We start from the raw sequence: 23,087 nt of genomic DNA, 5'->3' as shown, positions 1-23,087 counted from the left end.
AATTCCTATATTGAATTTTTTAGTGGTTGCTTCGGGTAGCATAAGTAGATGATCTCAGTACCATACATAAAAATGTGGGATATATATATTTTATATTAAAGAATTATATTGCATGGAAGAAATCACAAAACTAATATTGTAAAGTTTTTTTTAAATACTGCAAATTTCAATTTTGTTGGGTGTTCATAACTGATAATCAAATTTAAAATTTGGTGATTTTTCACATCCAAGAAAAATATCTGAATAATCTTTGTTTATTGATGATAAAGGTAGAAGCTGGCTACTGATTGTTTTATTTTGAGGGGTGGCACTAAGAAAGGAAAGGGCAATCTAGCTTTCTTGGACATGACGATAGCTTTAAGGCAGGTCATTGCTCTTGAAGTGTGATCATTTTTAAGGAAAATGAATTATTTTATCTGCTACCATCTGAAAAGTAATCAAATGGGTAATTTATGTGTGGTGAGTTCAGACAGGGTAGAGAAATGCACTTTGTGTGACTTGAGCCTGAAGGATATTTAGTCAATCCTTATTTTTTTTAGCCTATTGTATTAAAAACTAGGTAAAAATACCACTGGTGGTTCTTCTTCTTCTTATTTTTTTTTGACAGAGTTAGACAGTGAGAGAGAGAGAGACAGAGAAAGGTCTTCCTTCCGTTGGTTCACCCCCAAAATGGTCGCTGCAGCTGGCACGCTGCTCCGATCAGGAGCCAGGTGCCTCCTCCTGGTCTCCCATGCGGGTGCAGGGCCCAAGCACTTGGGCCATCCTCCACTGCACTCCCGGGCTACAGCAGAGAGCTGGACTGGAAGAAGAGCAACCAGGACAGAATCTGGCGCTCCAACTGGGACTAGAACCCGAGGTACTGGCCCCGCAGGCGGAGGATTAGGCTAATGAGCTGCAGCGCTGGTTATTATTTTTAATAATCTGACTTTCAGTATAGCTTTACCCATGATACCTATTGAACACAACAGTAGCCTAGTTAGAATTTTTCTTTAACTTTTAAAATTATATAATAGGGGCTGGTGCTGTGGCTCTGCAGGTTAAAGTCCCAGCCTGCAGTGCCAGCATCCCATATGGGAGTTGGTTAGAGTCCTGGCTGCTCCACTTCCGATCTTGCTCCCTGCTAAGGTACCTGGGAGAGCAGGGAAGGATGGCCCAAGTCTTTGGGCCCCTGTACCCATGTGGGAGACCCAGAAGAAGCTCCTGCCTTTGGATCAGCTCAGCTGTGGCTATTGCAACCATCTGGGGAGTGAACCAGCAGATGGAAGACCTCTCCCTCTCTTTCTCTGTACCTCTCACTATAACTCTGTCTTTAAATAAATAAAATAAAAATTATATAGTAAAACTATTTTTGACATGTATAGATTCACATAACCACCACCACCCCACCACATACCAAGGGAACTGAAGTTTCTTTACTCCCCCAGATTGCCCTCATATTGTTCTTATACAGTTACACCCTACCCATATCCCTCACACTGTCCTATACAGTTATACCCCACCTATATCCCTCACAGTGTTCTATATAGTTACACCCCTCCCACATCCCTCACACTGTTCCTGTACAGTTACACCCCACCCATATCCCTCACAGTGTTCCTATATAGTTATACCCCACCCACATCCCTCATACTGTTCCTATGCAGTTACACCCCACCCATATCCCTCACACTGTTCCTATACAGTTATACCCCACCCTAATCACTCATATTGTTCTATGTAGTTACACCCCACCCATATCCCTCACAGTGTTCTATATAGTTACACCCCACCCACATCCCTCATATTGTTCCTATATAGTTACACCCCACCCACATCCCTCATACTGTTCCTCACACTATTCCTATATAGTCACACCCCACCCACATCCCTCATGCTGTTCTATATAGTTACACTCTACCCACATCCCTCATATTGTCCCTATATAGTTACACCCCACCCACATCCTTCATACTGTTCCTATATAGTTATACCCCACCCACATCCCTCATACTGTTCTATATAGTTACACTCTACCCACATTCTTCATACTGTTCCTATATAGTTATACCCCACCCACATCCCTCATACTGTTCTATATAGTTATACCCCACCCACATCCCTCACACTGTTCTATATAGTTACACTCTACCCACATTCTTCATACTGTTCCTATATAGTTATACCCCACCCACATCCCTCATACTGTTCTATATAGTTACACCCCACCCACATCCCTCACACTGTTCTATATAGTTACACCCCACCCACATCCCTCATATTGTTCCTATATAGTTACACCCCACCCACATCCCTCATATTGTTCCTATATAGTTACACCCCACCCACATCCCTCATACTGTTCCTCACACTATTCCTATATAGTCACACCCCACCCACATCCCTCATGCTGTTCTATATAGTTACACTCTACCCACATCCCTCATATTGTCCCTATATAGTTACACCCCACCCACATCCTTCATACTGTTCCTATATAGTTATACCCCACCCACATCCCTCATACTGTTCTATATAGTTACATTCTACCCACATCCTTCATACTGTTCCTATATAGTTATACCCCACCCACATCCCTCATACTGTTCCTCACACTATTCCTATATAGTCACACCCCACCCACATCCCTCACACTGTTCTATATAGTTACACCCCACCCACATCCCTCATATTGTTCCTATATAGTTACACCCCACCCACATCCCTCATACTGTTCCTCACACTGTTCCTATATAGTCACACCCCACCCACATCCCTCATGCTGTTCTATATAGTTACACCCCACCCACATCCCTCATGTTGTTCCTATATAGTTACACCCCACCCACATCCTTCACACTGTTCCTATATAATTATACCCCACCCATATCCCGAAACCCTGATGATCACTAATGACTTTCCATCACTCTAGTTTTGTTCTTTCCAGGATGTCATATGAGTGAAATCATATAGAATATAACTTTTTAAAAAAAAGTTTTATTGGGCTGGTACCACGTCTCACTAGGCTAATCCTCCGTCTGCGGTGCTGGCACCCTGGGTTCTAGTCTCAGCTGGGGCGCCAGATTCTGTCCTGGCTGCTACTCTTCCAGTCCAGCTCTCTCTGTGGCCCGGGAAGGCAGTGGAGGATGGCCCCAGTGCTTGGGCCCTGCACCCGCATGGGAGACCAGGAGGAAGCGCCTGGCTCCTAGCTTGGGATCGGCGCAGTGTGCTGGCCGTGGCGGCCATTTGGGGGGTGAACCAACGGAAAAAGAATACCTTTCTCTCTGTCTCTCTCTCTGTCTCAATGTCTAACTTGGCCTTTCAAAAAAATTTTGTTTATTTATTAGAGAGGCATTGTTATAGAGGGAGAGACAGAAAGGTTTCGTATACACTGGTTCACTACCCAAGTGGCCACAACAGCCAGAGCTAGGCCGATCTGAGGCCAGTAGCCAGGAGCTACTTTGGGGTCTCTCACATGGATGCAGGGCCCAAGTACTTGGCCCATCTTCCATTGCTTTCCCAGGCCATAAGCAGAGAGCTGGATTGGAGGAGGAGCAGCTAGGACTAGAACTGGTGCCCATATGGGATTCCGGTGCTGTAGGCAGAGGCTTAGCCTGCTGTGCCACAGCATCAATTGCAGAATATAACCTTTTGAAATAGTCTTTTTTTTTTTTTTTTTTTTTTTTGACAGGCAGAGTGGACAGTGAGAGAGAGAGACAGAGAGAAAGGTCTTCCTTTGCCGTTGGTTCACCCTCCAATGGCCGCTGCGGCCGGTGCACCGCGCTGATCTGATGGCAGGAGCCAGGAGCCAGGTGCTTCTCCTGGTCTCCTATGGGGTGCAGGGCCCAAGCACTTGGGCCATCCTCCACTGCACTCCTGGGCCATAGCAGAGAGCTGGCCTGGAAGAGGGGCAACTGGGACAGAATCCGGCGCCCCGACTGGGACTAGAACCCGGTGTGCCGGCGCCGCAAAGCGGAGGATTAGCCTAGTGAGCCACGGCGCCGGCTGAAATAGTCTTTTTTTTTTTTAAATATATTTTTTTTAAATATATTTATTTTTATTTATTTGAAAGAGTTACAGAGAGAGGTAGAGACACTCCCCAAATGGCTGTAATGACCAGAGCTGAGCCGATCTGAAGTCAGGAGCCAGGAGCTTCTTCCAGGTCTCCCACGTGGGTGCAGGGGCCCAAGGACTTGGGCCATTTTCTACTGCTTTCCCAGGCCGTAGCAGAGAGCTGGATTGGAAGTGGAGCAGCCGGGACTAGAACCGGTGCCCATATGGGATGCTGGTACTTCAGGCCGGGGCTTTAACCTGCTGCACCAGCCCCTGAAATTGTCTTTCACTCAACAAAATGCCAATGGGATTCCTTGAAGTAATTGTGTTTGTCAGTAGTTCACTTAATTTTTTTAAGTGATTTGTTAGTTTCAATGTTGGCATTTAGATTTTTTTTTAAGATTTATTTATTTTGAAAGTGAGAGTTACAGAGAGAGGGACAGAGAGAGAGAGATGGATCTTCCTTCTACTGGTTCACATGTAAATAACCACAACAGCCAGCACTAACCAGGCCAAATCCAGAGCCAGAATAAGAACCAGGAGCTCCCTCCGGTTCCCATGTGGTTGGCAGGGGCCCAAACACTTGGTCCATCTTCTGCTGTTTTCCCTAGGCTATTAGTAGGGAGCTGGATCAGAAGTGGAGCAGCTGGGACACAGAACTGGTGCCATATAGGATGCTGGTGTCACAGGCAGTAGCTTTACCTGCTATGACACAACACTGGCCCCTGGATGTTATTTCTGATCTGTGAGATGGGCTCACTCTGAATCTTAAATTGGCTGGCTGTTTTTTAAACTGTGAACTTTTTTTTTTCATATCATTAAATGATAACTTGTAGTTAATTTTTTGAGTTGAAATTTGTTGTCTTGTTTTTACAGTGTTTTCAGTTCTGTTCTAAAAACGTACACCCCATAGGATTCCCAAGACAAGGATTCCCAAGACATTTCTTGGCTGTTTGCATTCAATACTTTTGAGCAGCTTTCTTTCCTTCTGTCATCTCAACAAGTTCCTTATTTCATGCAGTCTTTCTTTGTCCTGCCAAGCATTGCTTCTGCTATTTTCTCCATCTTTCAGGTGTGTTTTCTGGATGTGCTTTAAAAATGTGTCTTAGAAGTTTCTGTATTTCTGTTGTCCAAGGGCGAAATGGACAGATGGCTCTTCAGATGGTTTTGGAAAATATTCTTTTGTTCAAGGCACCTTTCCATGTTCTTTTAAAATTTATCAGAAACCTTTGTTTATGTCGACTGTTTGATGAGGGCCATGGTTTTGGAGACTTTCCTTGGCCAGCAGCGTCTTAGGTGGTTCTCTTGACTCCAGAAGAAGAATATATGTTTGTGTAATTAGCAGTAACTTCCCATCTTGATTCATTCCAACAGGAAAGATATTTACAGCTTTAATTAGCAATTGCATATCATTTTCTGATCAAAAAATTTTCTAAAAGATTTTATTTATTCATTTATTTGAAAGAAATACAGGGCTGAGCCAGGCCAAAGCCAGGAGCTTCTTGCAGGCCTCCCACGCGGGTGCAGGGGTCCAAGCACTGGGGCCATCCTCTGCTGCTTTCGCAGGCACATTAATAGGGAGCTGGACTGGAAGTGGAGCAGCCGGTGCTTTCACTGGCACCCATACGGGAGGCTGGCCTGAGGGCAGAAGCTGAACCTGCTACACCACAGCGCTGGCTCCCCGGATCAGCTTTTACTGCCATTTACACCTCTGTCAGTTCACTTCTCTGCTTTTTTTTTTTTTTTTTTAAATGATTTACTTATTTATTTGAAAGAGTTGCAGAGGCAGAGAAAGAGAGAGAGATAGAGAGAGAGAGAGAGAGAGGTCTTCCATCTGCTGGTTCACTCCCCAGTTGGCCACAATGGCAGGAGCTGCACGGATCTGAAGCCAGGAGCCAGGAGCCTCCTCCAGGTCTCTCACACTGGTGCAGGGGCCCAAAGACTTGGGGCATCCTCTGCTGCCTTCCCAAGCCATAGCAGAGAGCTGGGCGAGAAGTGGAGCAGCCGGGACTGGAACCGGTTCCCATAAGAGATGCCGGCACTACAGGTTGGGGCTTTACCCAATATACCACAGCGTTGGCCCCTTCTCTGCTTTCTTAGATGTGTGTCACTGCTTGTCACATTTGAGCCTCAGCTTCCCCTTTCTCTTTTTTCAATTGCTCATTTTTTTTTTTTTTCATGTATCTGGTTTTCCAGAGCAGCTTCCCCTATGATGTGAATGTTTCATTCAGGCACTGTAAGTGCACCAGTTCAAGCTGATTGCAAAGCTTTCTACTTCTTTCATCATTTGAGATCACTCTGCCTCATTGCATGAAAATGAGTTTCAAAGTTTTTGCCTTTATTTTAAATGTCTTTTTTACTGGATGCCTTTTCCCTTTGCCAATGCTTGTTGTCTAACTTTCCTTTCTTCTTTGTCCTTAGTTCACTGAGCAGCTTTTGATTCAGCTTGCTTTTTTTTCCTTTAGATTCTTGCTCCTTCCATTTTGTCTCTATGTTGTTTTAAAACTGTGAACACCTTTTAAAATTTTGTTTAATTAGTTACATATATAGCTAAGCAGGACAGTTACAGTGTTTGCATTTTTCTGGAAGTTCTTGTTGTTTCATTGGGTTGTCAAGTATGTGAAGGTAACAGTTGAGATAGAGAAGTACTTTTTGGGTTTGTAGGAGAAATAAAGTGAGCTGTGACCCATCTTAGCGTCAGTGCCAGTGACCTGACAGAATTGTCCCTGCTTTTATGCTGAGCCTCTACCTGCCCTGCGTCTGGTCTACTGAGAGGCAGACATGTGCTGGCCTCTAGAGTGTCCCCTTTCTGCATCGTTACAATGGTCTATTCAGACTGCTCGCAGCTTTAGATGTACCTAAACTCAACTGCTTGAATTAATTCCTGACTTTCACATTATGCGTCACTGTATTCTTTTATGATTTGGGTTCTTTCAGTTAGTCGGATCCTAATGTTATTAGGAGTGTTAGCAGGAAAGCTGGGGCTGGAGTGGGAGTAATCTCCGTTAGCAAAGAGTTGGCTTTACATACATGGTTTCTACTTGGTTGCAACTAAAATAATTTAGGAGCCCTTAAAATACTTGCTTCCATAGATAACTTTGGTGAGAGCAATACATACCCACTTTGCTCTTGTCTTTTTTTTTTTTTTTTTTTTTCCAGATTTTAACATTTGAGACCAAGAACCCAACAGAACTAGCAGAACGTTTGCGCTCCGTTTGTGGGAACCAGAGCAATGCCTATGCCCGCCTGCTGGAGTACCGCCTGAATGCCTTGCGGGGACTGTGGAATGCCCAGCGCCAGCTGGCCTTGGAAGAGCAGCATGAGAGGGAAAGTTCGGGCGATGAGGAAACTCTGGCCCTGCTCAAACGCCAGGGCTTGTTGCAGCAACCCGAGCAAGCGCCCTTCACGTCCCGAATGGGGCTCCTGCTGGTCTTCCCCCTTATTCAGTCCCAGAGCAGAACGGACCCTTCTCTCTGTAACATAACTGCTGAGGTGCTATTGAACTGCCTTCGTGACTGCCAGCCGTTGAGCTTGACCAAGGAGCCTGCCGACTGTCTCAATGGAATTGAAACTTTGCTGTGCTCCTGGCTGGAGGAGACGTCTGATACAGGCCGACACATCCCACACAAGCAAAAAGAAAATGCTGCTGCTGCCCTGGTGGCCTTGGCATGTGCCAGGTATGGGAAATCGGTGATGTCATGACCCCTGCTACTTGGGTTGGGCTAGTGAAGAACAGGCCCAGTATGTCTGACGGGAGTTTTAGCATCTAGAAGTGCTGTTTGTTTTGCTTTCAGGATTGAATTTCACAGGCTTGACAGTGTAAAAGAAGCTGTCAGCAAAATTTGGCACCAGGCACCTGAGCTGGAACCCAAGTTTGAGTTTTCTCTTTCTGCTATACCATGATAGCGGCTTAAACAGCTTAAAATGCAGAGTCAACCCTTGCCATATCTGCGAGGGTACTTCACGAGGCTCATGGAAAAGTGAAATCAAAAGACACATTTATTTCGATGTGAAAAAAATTTTGAAATTCACACATAGTTTTCTGGTAATATGCATTTTACATGAACCTTTTTAAGACCCCCTCATATGTGTGGATTTCAAAATTTTTTACACCAAAATAAAGTTATTTTTTTAGTCCATTTCAGTGAACTTTTTGAAGTATTCTCATATTCATCCCTTAAATGGTTAATGTTTTACATCAAAGTAGTTAGCGAAGACTGTTACATCTGCCTGTCTCCTGGGAGGATGGTCAGAAATCTGTAGAGCTTTTAATTTTGCTCATACCTGTCTATAAGGAGTGCATCAGCAAGTTGCTGGGTTATTGCTCACCTGGACTCAGTCACAAGTTATATTTCTGGGACTTGATGCTTGCTTCCATCAGTGTAATTGAAAGATCGCTCAGCACCTCTCAAGGTTAGTGGTGTTACTGATCTACAGACCATGGGAAATGTTGCCATTCCCCCAGCCCAGTAACCTGCATGATCACTGGCAGGTATTTGTGAGAATAGAATTTACCACCCTTGGCTTCCTCTCGACCAGTTGTCTAGGGGCCAGTTAGGAGCATGGTCTGACACTTTACTGTCCCTAATCTGTCCCTCTCCCTCAGAATTTTTTCTTGAGTGGGAATCTTCCCTTTTTAGCCAAGCATATGTGGAAAAACTTCCTGGAGGATTATGGAGTGCTTAGTTATAAGGCTTCTTTCCTTGTTTCTCTTTTTAAGGTTTCAAAGTTGACTTTCAAGTGATTGAATCTCAAGTTATTTTTAAGACAAAATGTTACCAGTACTGTCAGTTTCTTTGCCTTAAGCAAATTCCCATAACCTAGTTTTAGAACCCTGAAGACAGCATTTGGATTATGGAAATCCTGACATGTGCTTATGTGCTTAATTCTTTTTTTTTAAAGATTATTATTTTTTTTTTGAAAGGTATAGTTTCAGAGAGAGGCAGAAGCAGAGGGAGAGGTGTTGCATCTGCTGGTTCACTCCCCAAATGGCCACAACGGCCAGAGTTGGACCTATCTGAAGCCGGGAGCCAGGAACCAGGAGCTTCTGAGTCTCCCACGTGGGTGGAGGAGCCCAAGGACTTGGACTATCTTTCACTGCTTTCCCAGGCCATTAGCAGGGAGCTGGATCAGAAGTGGAACAGCCAGGACTGGAACCGGCATCCGTATTGGAAGTCAGTGCCACAGGTGGAGGTTAACCTACTACACCACAGTGCTGGCCCCATGTATTTAATTCTTTTTGTTGTTTTTTTAAAGATTTATTGGCTGTCATCTCTCTCTCTTTAAAACTATATTTTCATTTTATTTGAAAGGAGGGGAGAAAGAGGAGAGAGATCCTCCGTCTGCTTCCATTTTCTGGTTCAGTCCCCAAAGGACCATAACAACAAGCACTGAGCCAGGCTAAAGTCAGGAACCTGGGACTCTTGAGTCCTCACGTGGGTGGCAAGAACCCAAGTATTTGAACCATAACATGTGGCCTCACAGGGTGTACTTTAGCAGGAAGCCAAACTGGGAGTGAAATAGCCAGGACTCAAAACGTACAGTCTGATATGTGGCATGGGTGTACCAAGTGGGGACTTTTTTTTTAATGGTCCACTCCTCAAATGCCCACAACAGCGAAAGCTGGACCAGGCTGAAGCCAAGATACAGGAATTCCATCCAGATTTCCCACATAGGTTTCTGTGACCTAAGTCCTGGAGTCATCATCCACTGCTTCCCAGAATGCATAGCAGGAAGTTAGATTGGAAGAACAGCAGCCAGGACCCAAACCAGGCACTCTGATAGGGGACACAGGCTTAACCCACTGTGCAGCCACCCAACTGTGTACTTAATCACTATGCTCCATGCATGCCCCATGTGTGCTTAATTCTAAAGATGTTATTGTCTGATACTGAAATAAGTTTCCCTGTAGATCCTTTATATTGGATTGACTTACTTTCTGCATATACAGAAGATAAATGTATTATTGTCAGTATAAAAATCTTCTTGGCGTTTGTTTTAGACAACTCCTATATTCTGTTGCTGATATTAGCACCTTGTTCTGGTCTTTATTTACCTCAGAAATTACGTGCTTTTCAGTGTTAGATCAAAACCTTTAATAATGTTATGGGCCTATTATTGATGTATGGGCATATTTTTGAGGTTGGTGCTCTCAAAGACAAAGCAGCTTTTCCAAAAAGTTATGGCGAGATATTTCTTCATTCAGCCAGCTAATGTTTATTGAACACCTCTGCTGTATAGGCTCCTTGCTGGGTTTTATGGCCACTGCGGTGCAGAGCTGCTAGCAGCTGACTGGACTCTGGGTGATGCATTCTGCAAAACCTTGCCACCTACAAGGCGCTCTGCTCATGGGACGGTGGTATATGACCCAAGGTTCGTGATACAGTCATGAGTAGGCAGATGGTCCTTAAAATTGCAGAACTTATGTGAGAGTGAAGGAGGCAGTGAGCAACAAATACATGTAAAAGAGAATTCAAGAGAGAGGTATTTGCTGTAGGAAAGGAAACTAGGGTATCAAGAGATTGACTAAGTGGAGGTAGTGACAGACATACCAGGGGAGGCCTACTAAAGAGGTGGCTTTTGAACTAAGGACTAGAAGATGAGAAACAAACAGCCATGCCACAGAGCCAGTGGCAGAGAGTTCTATGCAAAAGCAACGGCAGGCAGAACTCTGCTCTTTCTGAGCTTGAGTTGTCTGAGGGTAGCAAAGTGGGCAGGCAGCTGCAACATGGTCTAAGGGTGCAGGCAGCAGATGAGGTGCAGGGCCCCGATCATATAGGGTCTGTTGGACTGTGGAAGAAGTTTAAATTTTACTCTTTTCTTCACAAAAAATTATTTTATTTATTTGAAAGGCAGAGTCACACACACACACACACACACACACACACAGAGTGAATCTTCCAAGAGCTGATTTGCTCCCCAGATGACTGCAATGGTCAGGGCTAGACCAGGCCAAAGACAGGAGCCAGGAACTCCATCCAAGTCTCTCATGAGTATGGCAGGGACCCCAAGTACTCAGGGCCATCTTCCTGCCTTCGCAGGCACATTAGCGGAGAGCGGCATTGGAAGTGGAGCGACTGAGACTCAAACCCAGCTTATGTGCTGGCATCTTAGGGAGAAGCTTAACCTCTGTGCCACGATGCTGCATGGTCAATTTCACTCAAGATCTGAGTGAGTCTGGCAGGAAACAATTCCTTATAGTTGGTCAATAGATCTTAACATTCCAAAGGTTAAAGTTTTTGCCCATTTTTTTCCTTTTTTTTGGACCTTACTATTCCCAAGGGAGATATCCCTGCTAGGCAAATGAAGAAACAAAAATGCATAGGAGTTGGATAACATCACTGAATTGTGATGAGTGGCAGAGCCAGGTCTTGGAGCCCACTTGGGTTTCTATACTTGGTCTGCTGCCTCCCTGTCTTATACTGTTCTTTGGTTTTTATTCTCTGGACACTAGAGATAGTAAAAGGGGCAATTAGACTCTAGGCCTACTTGGTCCAGTGCTGGGTATTCCGTTTCTTTTGGGGGTTAGGCATGAGATATCTGGTAATTAAAGCCTTGGCTATGAGAATAAGGCAGCCAGCCAAAGTCAGGCCATCTGATCCAGGTGATCACTTAGTTCAGGAAGTGTTTTTGTAGTGATTTACACTTGGGATGTTGCCAGGTAAGTCCTAAAAGTGCCTTCTTTTAGATCCTGGTGACCGTATTATGGACCTCCCAGAGCCTTGGGAACCAAAACGGAGTCGGTGGTGTGAGCCCTGCTAGTGTTCAGTTGCATGCTTCTCAGCAGGGGGGTGCGGAGGAGGGGCTCTCTGCACAAAGTCTTGATTATTTGAATGTATCCCTTCCATTCATATTTAATGAGATGAAGTTCAGTGAGATGTTATCCAAAATGGATCAGCTTAACAAAGATATTAAAAAGCAAGCCTAGAAATATTGTTAGACTTTAAATACTGATCTCATTTTATGACATCTCTCCCCAAGACTAGAGGGCAACTTGGTGATGAAAACAAGAAGTTCTTTGTGCTTAAGTTTTCTGTTTTGAACTTTTGTGTTAGGGAAAATTGCTTACCTTTCCAAATGCAGGCCCGTAATTGGCACAGTGTTGCTCCCATGAGCCAATGGTGATAGCTAAGAATCCAGTATATTTTGTATCACACATCTTCTGACTGACAGAACCTTCCCATGTGGTTAATAAAATTAACATTAACAACTTCCATGATTTGACATTCAGTTTTGATGATTTTCTGTTCCTTCCTTTTATTCTTAGGGGATCACTGAAAACCTTTGTGCATACAGTTCATCTGTTGCAGAAACAGACTGATCTGGGGTCCCTGCCTGTGGCTGATGTACTGTATAGGTAAGTTGTCACCCTGGGCCCTATTCTCCTTCCATCAAGGCAGGCTTGTGCATTTAGGCTCCCCCCCACACCCCAAGAAACCTTTTATTTAAGGAATACAAATTTTATACGTACAACTTTAGGAATATACTTCTTTTAAAAAGATTCCTAGGCTCTTGTCAATTAATGATTCATATTTCTAAATAAGTATAGAGTCATAATTACCTTCTTAAGTAAGAATTTTGTTTGTCTTACCTTACCTTCTTTGACAGTGTTCCTAGAGTATGTTATTTTTCATTCTTTTAAATTTTTGTGTCTTTAAAAGATGCAATAACTTTTAATGAATTTTTACTGTAAATTTGAGATGATAATATATTAAGGTATCAAGAAGAAAGTGAAAATTAGTTATAATCTCATTATCCAAAAATAAGCACTTCTAATGTTTTAGTTTCTGTGCTTCCTAATTCACACCCCCCCTCTGCCTCTTTCTATCTCTGTCTTGTTCTCACACACATGTATATATAAAAATAGGCATTTTACACACAGTTTTATCAACATTTATATAAATACTGCTTTTATATTTTTTGCCTTAAAATATATGTTATCTTTTCATATGTGTAATATTTGTGTAAAACTAGTTGAGCTTTTGTTCTTTGAGGAAATAGACTAATCTTCTTGCTAAGTGGGTTGTCTCTGAGTCTTTGTGATCCCCCCCCCCCCGCCTCCTCTTTATAGGTTGTTGCTTTTGGAAGGGGGGCCTGGATCCCCCTCCTGCTTGCTTGGAGGAAAACACATAGTATCATGGGGGTATGAAGACATGTTGCCTGCACCTGACAGCAATACTGGCTCCAGTTCTGAAAATAAAGGTAATGGAAGGGTTTTAGTTCTGCTATTAACATTTTTTTTTTTTTTTAAGATTTATTTATTTGAAAAGTAGAGTTAGAGAGAGAGGTTACAGAGAGAAAGAGAGGTTTTCCATCTGCTGGTTTACTCCCTAGACAGGCTGCAACAGCCAGGGCTGGGCCAGGCTGAAGCCAGGAGCCAGGAGCTTCCTCTGGGTCTCCAACATGGGTGCAGAGGCCCAGGCACCTAGGCCATGCTCTGCTGCTTTCCCAGGCACACCAGCAGGGAGCTGGATCAGAAGTGGAGCAGCCAGGGACTCAAAGTGGTGCCCACATGGAATGCCAGCATTGTAGGCATCAGCTTAATCTACTGTGCCACAGCACTGGCCCTCTGCTATTGACATTAAGAGGTACAAAGAATGGTTTCAGATCTTTGTGGACAATGATTTAGATATAACCCAGTGTGTCCCTTTTAATTAAGAGCTCAAGATTCCTATACAGTGTGTTCATTGTCTGCTTTATCAGTAAAAGTATAAAAGCTGATACTTGGTGAGGTAAGAAAATGGATAGGCCTTACTCTCATAAGGAAAAGGTATAATCCATCCACTGCCAAGGAGGCATGGGTTACTTAAATTGGTTCCTAGGTCTGTGAGCTTGGCATGGGAGCCTTGAGTTGAATTTTTTTGTTTGCTAAATGAGTATCAGGTCTTGCTGCTTGGTACTATTCTTTGAGTAATTTAGTGTGTGTATTAATGAACCCTCCTGTCCAAAAAGCACAAAATAGAAAGGTTCAAGGGAGCGTGAATTGTTAAATAATCTTTTAAACAAAGGGCTGCATTAAAATGTTTTTACAGTTTTACAGGCTCACATATCAGTTTAATATATATATATATAAAATATGTATTTTAAAGATTTTATTTATTTATTTGAGAGGTAGAGTTAAAGACAGTGAGAGGGAGAGATAGAGAGAAAGGTCTTCCGTCCATTGGTTCACTCCCCAAATGGCCACAACGACTGGAGCTGGGCCTATCCAAAGCTAGGAGCTGGAGGCTCCTTCCAGGTCTCCCATGCAGGTGACTTGGACCATCTTCTGCTGCTCCCAGGCCATAGCAGAGAGCTGGATTGGAAGAGGAACAGTCGGCACTAGAACTGGCACCATATGGGATGCTGGTGCAGCAGGCAGAGGATTAGCGTACTATGCCACAGCACTGCCCCCCAGTTTAATATATTATTTCAGAAAAAGCAGCTCTGTTAATCACTCCACTTAACTGATTTACCAGGTGGATTAGGCCTCTCCTTAGACCAGTGCCTTGGCCCACCAAAGCTCCACGGCCGACTGAGTCTTCCCCATGTCTGTGTTCCACTGCTCTCGCCAGTGGAGCTGCAGGGCCACAAGAGTCAGCCTTGCTCCCAAACCAATTTGTTGCTGTAATTGGTACTTGGTGATGTTATTATATCATTAAGTATTGCATAATTGATAAAATGTGAATTAAAAAGCCTAGTAAATTGTTTCCATAACAAAGTTGAATGTTTTAGAAAGACTTGACAGGGGCTGACGCTGTGGTGCAGTGGGTTAAAGCCCTGGCCTGAAACAGCAGCATCCCATGTGGGCGCCAGTTCTAGTCCTGGCTGCTCCACTTCCGATCCAGCTCTCTGCTATGGCCTGGGAAAGCCGTAGAAGATGACCCGAGGCCTGGGCCATTGCAGCCATCTGGGGAGTGAACCAATGGATGGAAGCCCTCTCTCTCTCTCTCTCTCTCTCTGTACCTCTCCTCTCTAATTCTGACTTTCAAGTAAATAAATGTCTTTAAAAAAAAGAAAGAAAGACTTGACAAAGTGAGTCTCTAAGAGCCTGGTGTTCATTTGGTGTGGAATCAGCAGCCTGTTCTGCCCACCCCTTTGTTTCCCGCCCTCGATGGCATGGATGCAATGAGCAACAGGCCTCCGTGCACCTCTCAGCCCAGGGCCTGGGCCTTCCTCAGCCCATTGCTTTTCTTAGAGAAGGCTGAGAGGAAGAGGCAAGTCGTCGTCGTCTTTTTTTTTTTTTTAAAGTTTTATTTATTTATTTATTTGAAAGGCAGAGTTTATAGAAAGAGGGAGAGACAGAGAGAGATGGTTCGTCCCCCGGTTCACTCCCTAAATGGCTACAATGGCCAGAGCCAGGTGAGTCTGAGGCCAGGAGCCAGGCGCTTTGTTTGGATCTTCCACATGGTTGCAGGGGCCCAGGCACTTGGGCCATCCTCCATTGCCTTTCCCAAGCACATTAACAGGGAACTGGATTGGAAGTTGAACACCCAGGAGTTGTACCAGCAGCGCCCATATGGGATGTTGGCATCGCAGGTGGCAGCTTTACGTGCTACGTCGCAGCGCTGGTCCATAGGCAAGGCTTCTGGATCTGGTTCTTTACCTTTCCCGACTCAGTCAGAGTCAACTGGAGAAACAAAAGCCTGCAGTACTCAGGAAGGTCTCAGACATTATGGTTCAAATGTATGCATTCACACAGAACCTAAACCCCTTCTTTGTTTCTTCCATTTGGTATCTCCCTAGGGGTAGGCTCTCATGGGAGGTGATGGTATTAAGCTGATCTGTTTGCTTTTTATTACCTTGTTTTGCATCTGGGTATGGAATGTTTTCCTTAGAATAATTTTTAGAGCAATTTTATGTAATTAAAAAAAGATTTACTTATTTTATTTTGAAAGCAGAGTTACTAAGAGAGAAATTTTTCATCAACTGATTAACTTCCCAAATGGCTGCAACCAGTGGGACTGGGCCAGGCCAAAGCCAGGAGCCAGGAACTTCATCTGGGTCTTCCACGCAGGTGCAGGGGCCAAAGCACTTAGGCCATCTTCTGCTGCTTTTCCCAGACACGTTAGCAAGGCGTTGGATCAGAAATGGAGCAGCCAGGAATTGAACACATGCTGGTGTTTCAGGCAGCGGCTTAATACGCTACGCCACAGTGCCAGCCCCTGTGTGTGATTTTTTAATGTTGAAGCATTCAACATTGACAGAAATTTAGGGAGTAGTAAAATAAACCCTGTGTACTCATCACTCAGCTTCAACAAGTATCAACTCCTGGCCAGTCTTGTTCAGTCCACCCCCTTTACTTCTACTCCTTGTCAGACCCATGCTTGAAAGGCCTTGGGCCTTTATCTAAATATGGGTGAATAAATGCATTTTTAAGTTTTAAGTTAAAATATTTATGATGTGCCAGCGCTGCGGCTCACTAGGCTAATCCTCCGCCTAGCGGCGCCGGCACACCAGGTTCTAGTCCCAGTTGGGGCGCCGGATTCTGTCCCGGTTGCCCCTCTTCCAGGCCAGCTCTCTGCTGTGGCCGGTGAGTGCAGTGGAGGATGGCCCAGGTACTTGGGCCCTGCACCCCATGGGAGACCAGGAAAAGCACCTGGCTCCTGGCTCCTGCCATCGGATCAGCGCGGTGCGCCGGCCGCAGCGCGCCGGCCGCGGCGGCCATTGGAGGGTGAACCAACGGCAAAGGAAGACCTTTCTCTCTGTCTCTCTCTCTCACTGTCCACTCTGCCTGTCAAAAAAAAAAAAAATTAAAAAAAAATATTTATGATGTAAGATGAATATTTGAAAGATGATTACCCACTTTTACTGGTTGTTTTTTTTTTTTTTTTTTTTTTTTTTTGGATGAACTAATACATACAGGTCCTAGTTGTCTCAGATTAGTAGGCTGAGTTTTTTGTTTGCTTGTTTTTTGTTTTTTTAAACTCCATATGCACCCTCCCAGAGAGGGAGGGAAGAAGGGCTGGGAGAGCAGTCCTGCCATGGGAGGGGCGGCCCAGCCCCTATTTTTTTTTTTTTTTTTTTTTTGACAGGCAGAGTGGATAGTGAGAGAGAGAGACAGAGAGAAAGGTCTTCCTTTGCCATTGGTTCACCCTCCAATGGCCGCCACGACTGGCGCGCTGGGGCCGGAGCACCACGCTGATCCGAAGGCAGGAGCCAGGTGCTTCTCCTGGTCTCCCATGGGGTGCAGGGCCCAAACACTTGGGCCATCCTCCACTGCCTTTCCGGGCCACAGCAGAGAGCTGGCCTGGAAGAGGGGCAACCGGGACTAGAACCTGGTGTGCCGGCGCCGCTAGGTGGAGGATTAGTCTATTGAGCTTCGGCGCCAGCCTAAAAATATTTTCTTTATTTAGGAGATAGAGATGGAGATATAGAGAGAACACATATGTGAGTGCTCATTCGTCTGCTGGTTTACTCCTAGGTGCCTGCAACAGTCCTAGGCTGGGAACTTGATCACTCGATCAAGATCTCCTATTTGGGTGACAGGGACCTCACAGCTTGAGCTGTGACTTGCTCCCAGGGTGTGCATGATAGCAGGAAGCTGGAGTCAGGCCCTCTGATATGGGATATAGGTGTCCCAATCAGCAGCTCAGCTGCTAGGCCAACACTCACTCCAGTAGGGTGAATCTTTGAGATGATAGCATACACAGTACTAATTTAAGTGGGTGACATGAATTTCCTGTAACTAAACTGAAATGGTTCAGGTGGACAAATTCTACTTAAACATGGTAAACGAAATGATTACAAAAATAAACACTGAAATTTTTACTCATAAGTCTTATTATTAAGGCAAATTCTTTAGAATATAAAGTAGTAAACCATTTCATATATATATATATATATATATGTATTGGTGATTTATTTAAATGATATTCTCTTTTAGATAATTTGTTTTTATTTAAAAGGCAGAACAGTGGAGGCCAGGGCAAGGATGGAGAGAGAGTGAGATTTGTTCACTGATTCACTTTTTTTTTTTTTTTTTTAAGATTTATTTATTTATTTGAAAGCCAGAGTTACAAAGAGAGAGGAGAGGCTGGTTCACTCCCAGGACTTGAACCAGTGCCCATATGGGATGCTGGCATTGCAGGCGGCAGCTTTACCTGCCTTGCCACAGCGCCAGCCCCATTGATTCACTTTATAAATGCTCACAATAGCCAGGCCTAAGCCAGGATCCCAGAACTACACCTGGGTCTCTGATGTGGGTGACAGGGACCCAAGTGCTTGAGCCATCACCTGCTGCCTCTCAGGGTGTGCATCAGCAGGATGCTAGATCAGCAGTGGAGCAGGAGCTTGAAGCCAGGCATTTCCATATGGGACACAGGCATCCCAAGCAGCATCTTAACTGCTAAGCCAAACACTGGCCCCAGCTGTTTATTTTAGGTTGGGGAAGGTCTAGCTAAGGGAAAACACAATTGCTCTTTTTTAAGCAGAAAAATACACTTTTGTGCTGTGTCTCTCCAGAAACCAAAATTAGGATCTCATCAGAAGCAGATTTTATTTTAGTTCAATGTATACCATTAGTTATTAACATAATTTCATTTGTCCTTTATGAAACACTGGCTCTGTACCAGAGAGCAGTATAGGTGGTACATCCTGTGTCCTCTCATTTAACCGTTAGGGTAACCCTTGAGGAACCTATGATTATCCTTATCTTACAGACGAAGAAACTGAAGTTCAAAGAGGTCTAAGGTCACCCAGTGAGTGCCCAGTCTCTTAAGAGCTCATGCCTTTCTTATGATGCAGTCATTACTAAAAGGTTTATACTCTTGGAACAGGCACTTGGAGCAGAAGTTAAGATACCGCTTGGGATGTCCAATCCCATATGAGCGCTTGGGGTCAGTTTCCAGCTTGGCTTCCAATCCCAGCTTCCTGCTAATGTGCAGCCGGAGAGGCAGCAGCTGATAGTTGCTGGAGTACTTGGGTCCCTGCCACCCACATGGGACAGAAATTCCTCTGTGGTCAGGCTTTCTATAACAACCCAGACTAGGTTCCTAGTTCCTGATTCCTGGCTTCATCCTGTCCCAGCCCCAGCTGGTGTGGCCGTTTGGGTGGTGAACTAGTGGATGGAAGATAACTCACTCTTTATCTGTATCTCTCTCTCTCTCTCTTGTCTCTGCCTTTCAAATAAAATGCAAATAAATAAATGATGTTTTAAAGTGTTAAACTCTTAGTAGTTTCATCTTAGAAATGTTTAAACTTCGCTTAGTACTTTTCCTCTTCAAAAACAGAAAAAACATTTTGTGGGCTGAACCTAGTTCCCCTGCTAATAAGTATCCAGTCTCTTTCAGTGATCTTGTCCCCTGGTCCCACATGTATTTTGGGTGTTGATTTGGGAGTTAAGCCATCTTCCCTGGAAGTTACATTGAAGCACTTTTAGAAGTAGGAGATTCTCTTTTGCTCAACTTCCTAATGGCTTTTTCATTAGAAAAAGCGTGTTTATAGATTCATTGGAAAAAGCATATATATAATTTACCTGTGAAAAAACGATTTCAGATGCTGACTTGGGACGCTGTCTCACGGCAGATGGCCTTTACCTGTATACTACTAACTCAGTTGGAAGAGGAGTAAGCAAATTGGGGTCTGGATTACATGGTACTCTCAGGTCAGTTGCATGGAACTTGCTGAATGATTTGGCTGGAACATTTTCCTCCCTTCATAAATCTCTGTGAAGACTCTGGGGGTGCATCCTGATTCCCTGTGCAGCCGTAAACCAAGGGACAAATCTGAATTAATTCAAGTGATTCCAGTCTTCTCTTATTGCCACTGCTTCCTATCTCGTTCTATTAATGAATTTTAGCTTTGTTTTGACCGAGGTGTTTCGTAGCCCTCAGATCATTGTTTCCAGCCAGAAAGTCCTCTGTGGTCAGGCTTTCTATAACAATGTCAGTGACCTCTCTGGGTTGATAAATAGACATTTTCTAGTTAAAAACTTGTGTACTTGGATATGCCACTGTGTTAGCAGTGATTTTCAGCTAGAATATAAGATGGATGAATTGCCGCCCAAAGCAACAGAAGCCACAGTTGGCAGCCTCATTTATATTTACTTAAACCTTTCCCCAACTTTTTCTCCTCTCAAACTCATTGTGGAAAATTAATTTTGCCATAATCTGTCTTAAAATTCATGTGATATTGTCACTCTCTATCAGATGTTTTACATACTTAGTCATGTTTAAAGCTAGATAAAAAGTGTTGTGTTTGTTGTAGCTTACAGTACCGCCTGTGACTCTGCCTGTGTCCCTTTCTCTTCCACAGAGGGTTTGTGTACTGCCGGAACGAGGAGCTGGAGCCAGGCTGGGTGGCCTTTGGCAGCGGCTGTCTTCTCCACCGGCCTGTGTCTTTCGATAATAAACCTCACTCCCTTTTCCAGGTCATTGACCAGAACACCCTTCAGGTAAGCAGAAAAAAAAAGGCTTTGTCTTGGCCGGCGCCGCGGCTCACTGAGCTAATCCTCCGCCTGCGGCGTCAGCATCCCGGCTTCTAGTCCCAGTTGGGGCGCTGGTTTCTGCCCGGTTGCTCCTCTTCCAGTCCAGCTCTCTGCTGTGGCCCGGGAAGGCAGTGGAGGATGGCCCAGGTGCTTGGGCCCTGCACCAGCATGGGAGACCAGGAGGAAGCACCTGGCTCCTGGCTTTGGATCGGCACTGCACGCCGGCCGTAGCAGCCACTTGGGGGGTGAACCAACGGAAGGAAGACCTTTCTCTCTGTCTCTCTCTCTCACTGTCTAACTCTGCCTGTCAAAAAAAAAAAAAAAAAAAAAAAAAAAAAAAAGGCTTTGTCTTTTGTGTCTTGGAGGTAGTGGGGAGTTCTGGCACGGTCGCCATCTGAGGTAACAATACTCACACATCTAACAATACTGCTGTGACACACTTTCCTCCCTCTGCAGCATCTTTGTTTTTTTTAAAGATTTATTATTTTTATTTATTTGAAAGAGTCACAGAGAGAGGTAGAGACAGAGAGACAAAGGTCTTCCATCCGTGGATTCCCTCCCCAGATGGCTGCAACAGCTGAGGTGATCCGAAGCCAGGAGCTAGGAGCTTCTCTCGGTCTCCCATGTAGGTGCAGGGACACAAGGACTTGGGCCATCCTCTGCGGTTTTCTCAGGCCATAGCAGAGAGCTGGATTGGAAGTGGAGCAGCCGGGACTTGAAGTGGTGCCCGTGTAGGACGCTGGTGCTACAGGCCAGGGCTTTAACCCACTGAGCCACAGTGCTGGCCCCTGGGGCATCTTGTCAATCGCTACAATTTAGGCATTTTGTTATCTTAAGAGTTTTTGCTGCAGGCCGGTGCTGCGACTCAATAGGCTAATCCTCTGCCTGCGGCGCTCTGGCTTGCTTGGCTAATCCTGCACCTGCGGCGCCGGCACCCCGGGTTCTAGTCCTGGGTTGGGCGCCAGGTACTATTCCCGGTTGCTCCTCTTCCAGTCCAGCTCTCTGCTGTGGCCCGGGAAGGCAGTGGAGGATGGCCCAAGTGCTTGGGTCCCTGCACCCGCATGGGAGACCAGGAAGAAGCACCTGGCTCCTGGCTTTGGATCAGTACAGCGCTGGCTGTAGCAGCCATTTGGGGGGTGAACCAACGGAAGGAAGACCTTTCTCTCTGTCCTTATCTCTCACTGTCTAACTTTCACTGGCAAAAATAAAAAAATTATATTAAATTAAAAAAAGAAAAAATGTAATTTGAATTAATCCTAAGAATCTTATCTGTTACATGGCTGTTCATATTTATTTTTCTGCTTATTATATGAGCTTTTATATTTTTGTCATTTAAACTTTTTCTTGAAGATAAATATCAGTTTTATTTTATCAGGAAGTTTAGCTTCTTAATACCATCAACAATGAACTGATCAGAATTCTGAATTAATCGAAGTTGATATGAAAGACGGTTTCCTCCCTTTTGTGTCCAGGTGTGCCAGACAGTGCCGATGCCAGCCAATCACCTCCCTGTTGGCAGCACAATGAGCACCGTGCACCTCTCTTCAGATGGTACTTACTTCTACTGGATCTGGTCTCCAGCCAGCCTGAATGAGAAAACACCTAAGGGGCATTCTGTCTTCATGGACATCTTTGAACTTGTGGTAAGTTTAACTTTCTTTTTTGTATCTTTGCAGGAACATTTCTATTTACTGTCTTATGATATTGATGTACAAGGACCTAAGAACCTTGAAGTATATACAGCATGTTCACTGCTTCCTTAAGATTGATTTTCTTCTTGTATGCCTCTAAAGTTGTTTGGAGTTATATGACATAAATAGACCCAAGCTTTCTGAATGTTGATGTGACAAGAGAGGAGACATTATTATTATTATTATTTTAATTTTAAAAATTTTTTAAGGGAAAGGATTTATTGGGGGAAACCTGATAGACTGGAGGGAAGGGCTGAAGAGGGAAAAGAGAGAGAATGAGAATGTAAGAGAGAGATCCAGAGAGAGACCCAGAGACAGAGAGAGAGATCAGGAGATGGAGAGAAAGAGAGAGAGAGAGCAGGAGATGGAAAGAAAGAGAGCCACGTGTTCAGGAACAGGTCCTTTTAAAACTTTGCCGGTGGGTGGGCAGGGAAGTAGGAGCAGCAAATCCCATTAGGATGAGGGTGAAGCTGACACCAGTGGTTGGGCCATGTGGCCACCTGGCTTCCAGCAATGGTGGGGGGCAGCTAGAGCCTAGGATGGTATTGGGGTTTAGAGCGCACCATAGATAAAACTGTGCCATTTTATAAACATTCCCCCCTTTTGTTTTTTTTAAAGCAGGAGTTGTATGGAATTACATTAGCCCCAGAAGTCCAGGAGGGGTAGAGGGACAATGATCTGTCCTTAGAGCTACTTCCTGCTACAATGGGGTTTCGAGGTACTCTCTGCTGGCATGGGCGATGTCTCAAGCCGCTGGGAGACATTATTTAATGAGGAGACAGGAGAACTGCTCATGAGGCTGTTAGAAGTGTGGGATGAAATTGCATTAGCAAGTCTGGGTCTACATGATCTAAACTGGGAGCTTTTGAGGGAGAGAACTCTGGGAGCCCCCAGTGTTCTTTCTGGGTGGTGGGAAGACAGCAAAGGGTAGGTGGGCAGGGTTCTTGCTCAAATGGATCTTA

The 23,087-nt window shown here is 44.6% G+C and overlaps 1 protein-coding gene across 8 annotated transcripts in view; it reads left to right on the top strand.

Moving 5' to 3' along the window:
* Window positions 1-23,087, top strand: part of HECTD4 (HECT domain E3 ubiquitin protein ligase 4) — a 200,810-nt gene that overhangs the window by 49,968 nt on the left and 127,755 nt on the right. For all 8 annotated transcript variants that reach the window (XR_016227112.1, XM_070066217.2, XM_070066215.2 and 5 more), the window contains exons 2-7: window positions 7,189-7,706; window positions 12,296-12,385; window positions 13,100-13,230; window positions 19,504-19,612; window positions 20,263-20,401; window positions 21,907-22,077. Coding sequence is in view for 7 of the 8 variants with exons in the window: in XM_070066217.2 (XP_069922318.2) it covers window positions 7,189-7,706; window positions 12,296-12,385; window positions 13,100-13,230; window positions 19,504-19,612; window positions 20,263-20,401; window positions 21,907-22,077 (1,158 nt within the window). In the remaining variant the exon portion in view is untranslated. The remainder of the gene's footprint in view (window positions 1-7,188; window positions 7,707-12,295; window positions 12,386-13,099; window positions 13,231-19,503; window positions 19,613-20,262; window positions 20,402-21,906; window positions 22,078-23,087) is intronic.

The sequence above is a fragment of the Oryctolagus cuniculus genome, chromosome 21 (genome assembly GCF_051225735.1).
Source record: "Oryctolagus cuniculus isolate XC-2025 breed Fujian yellow rabbit chromosome 21, ASM5122573v1, whole genome shotgun sequence".
Lineage (NCBI taxonomy): Eukaryota > Metazoa > Chordata > Mammalia > Lagomorpha > Leporidae > Oryctolagus > Oryctolagus cuniculus.
This window is presented reverse-complemented; position numbering and strand designations above follow the sequence as displayed.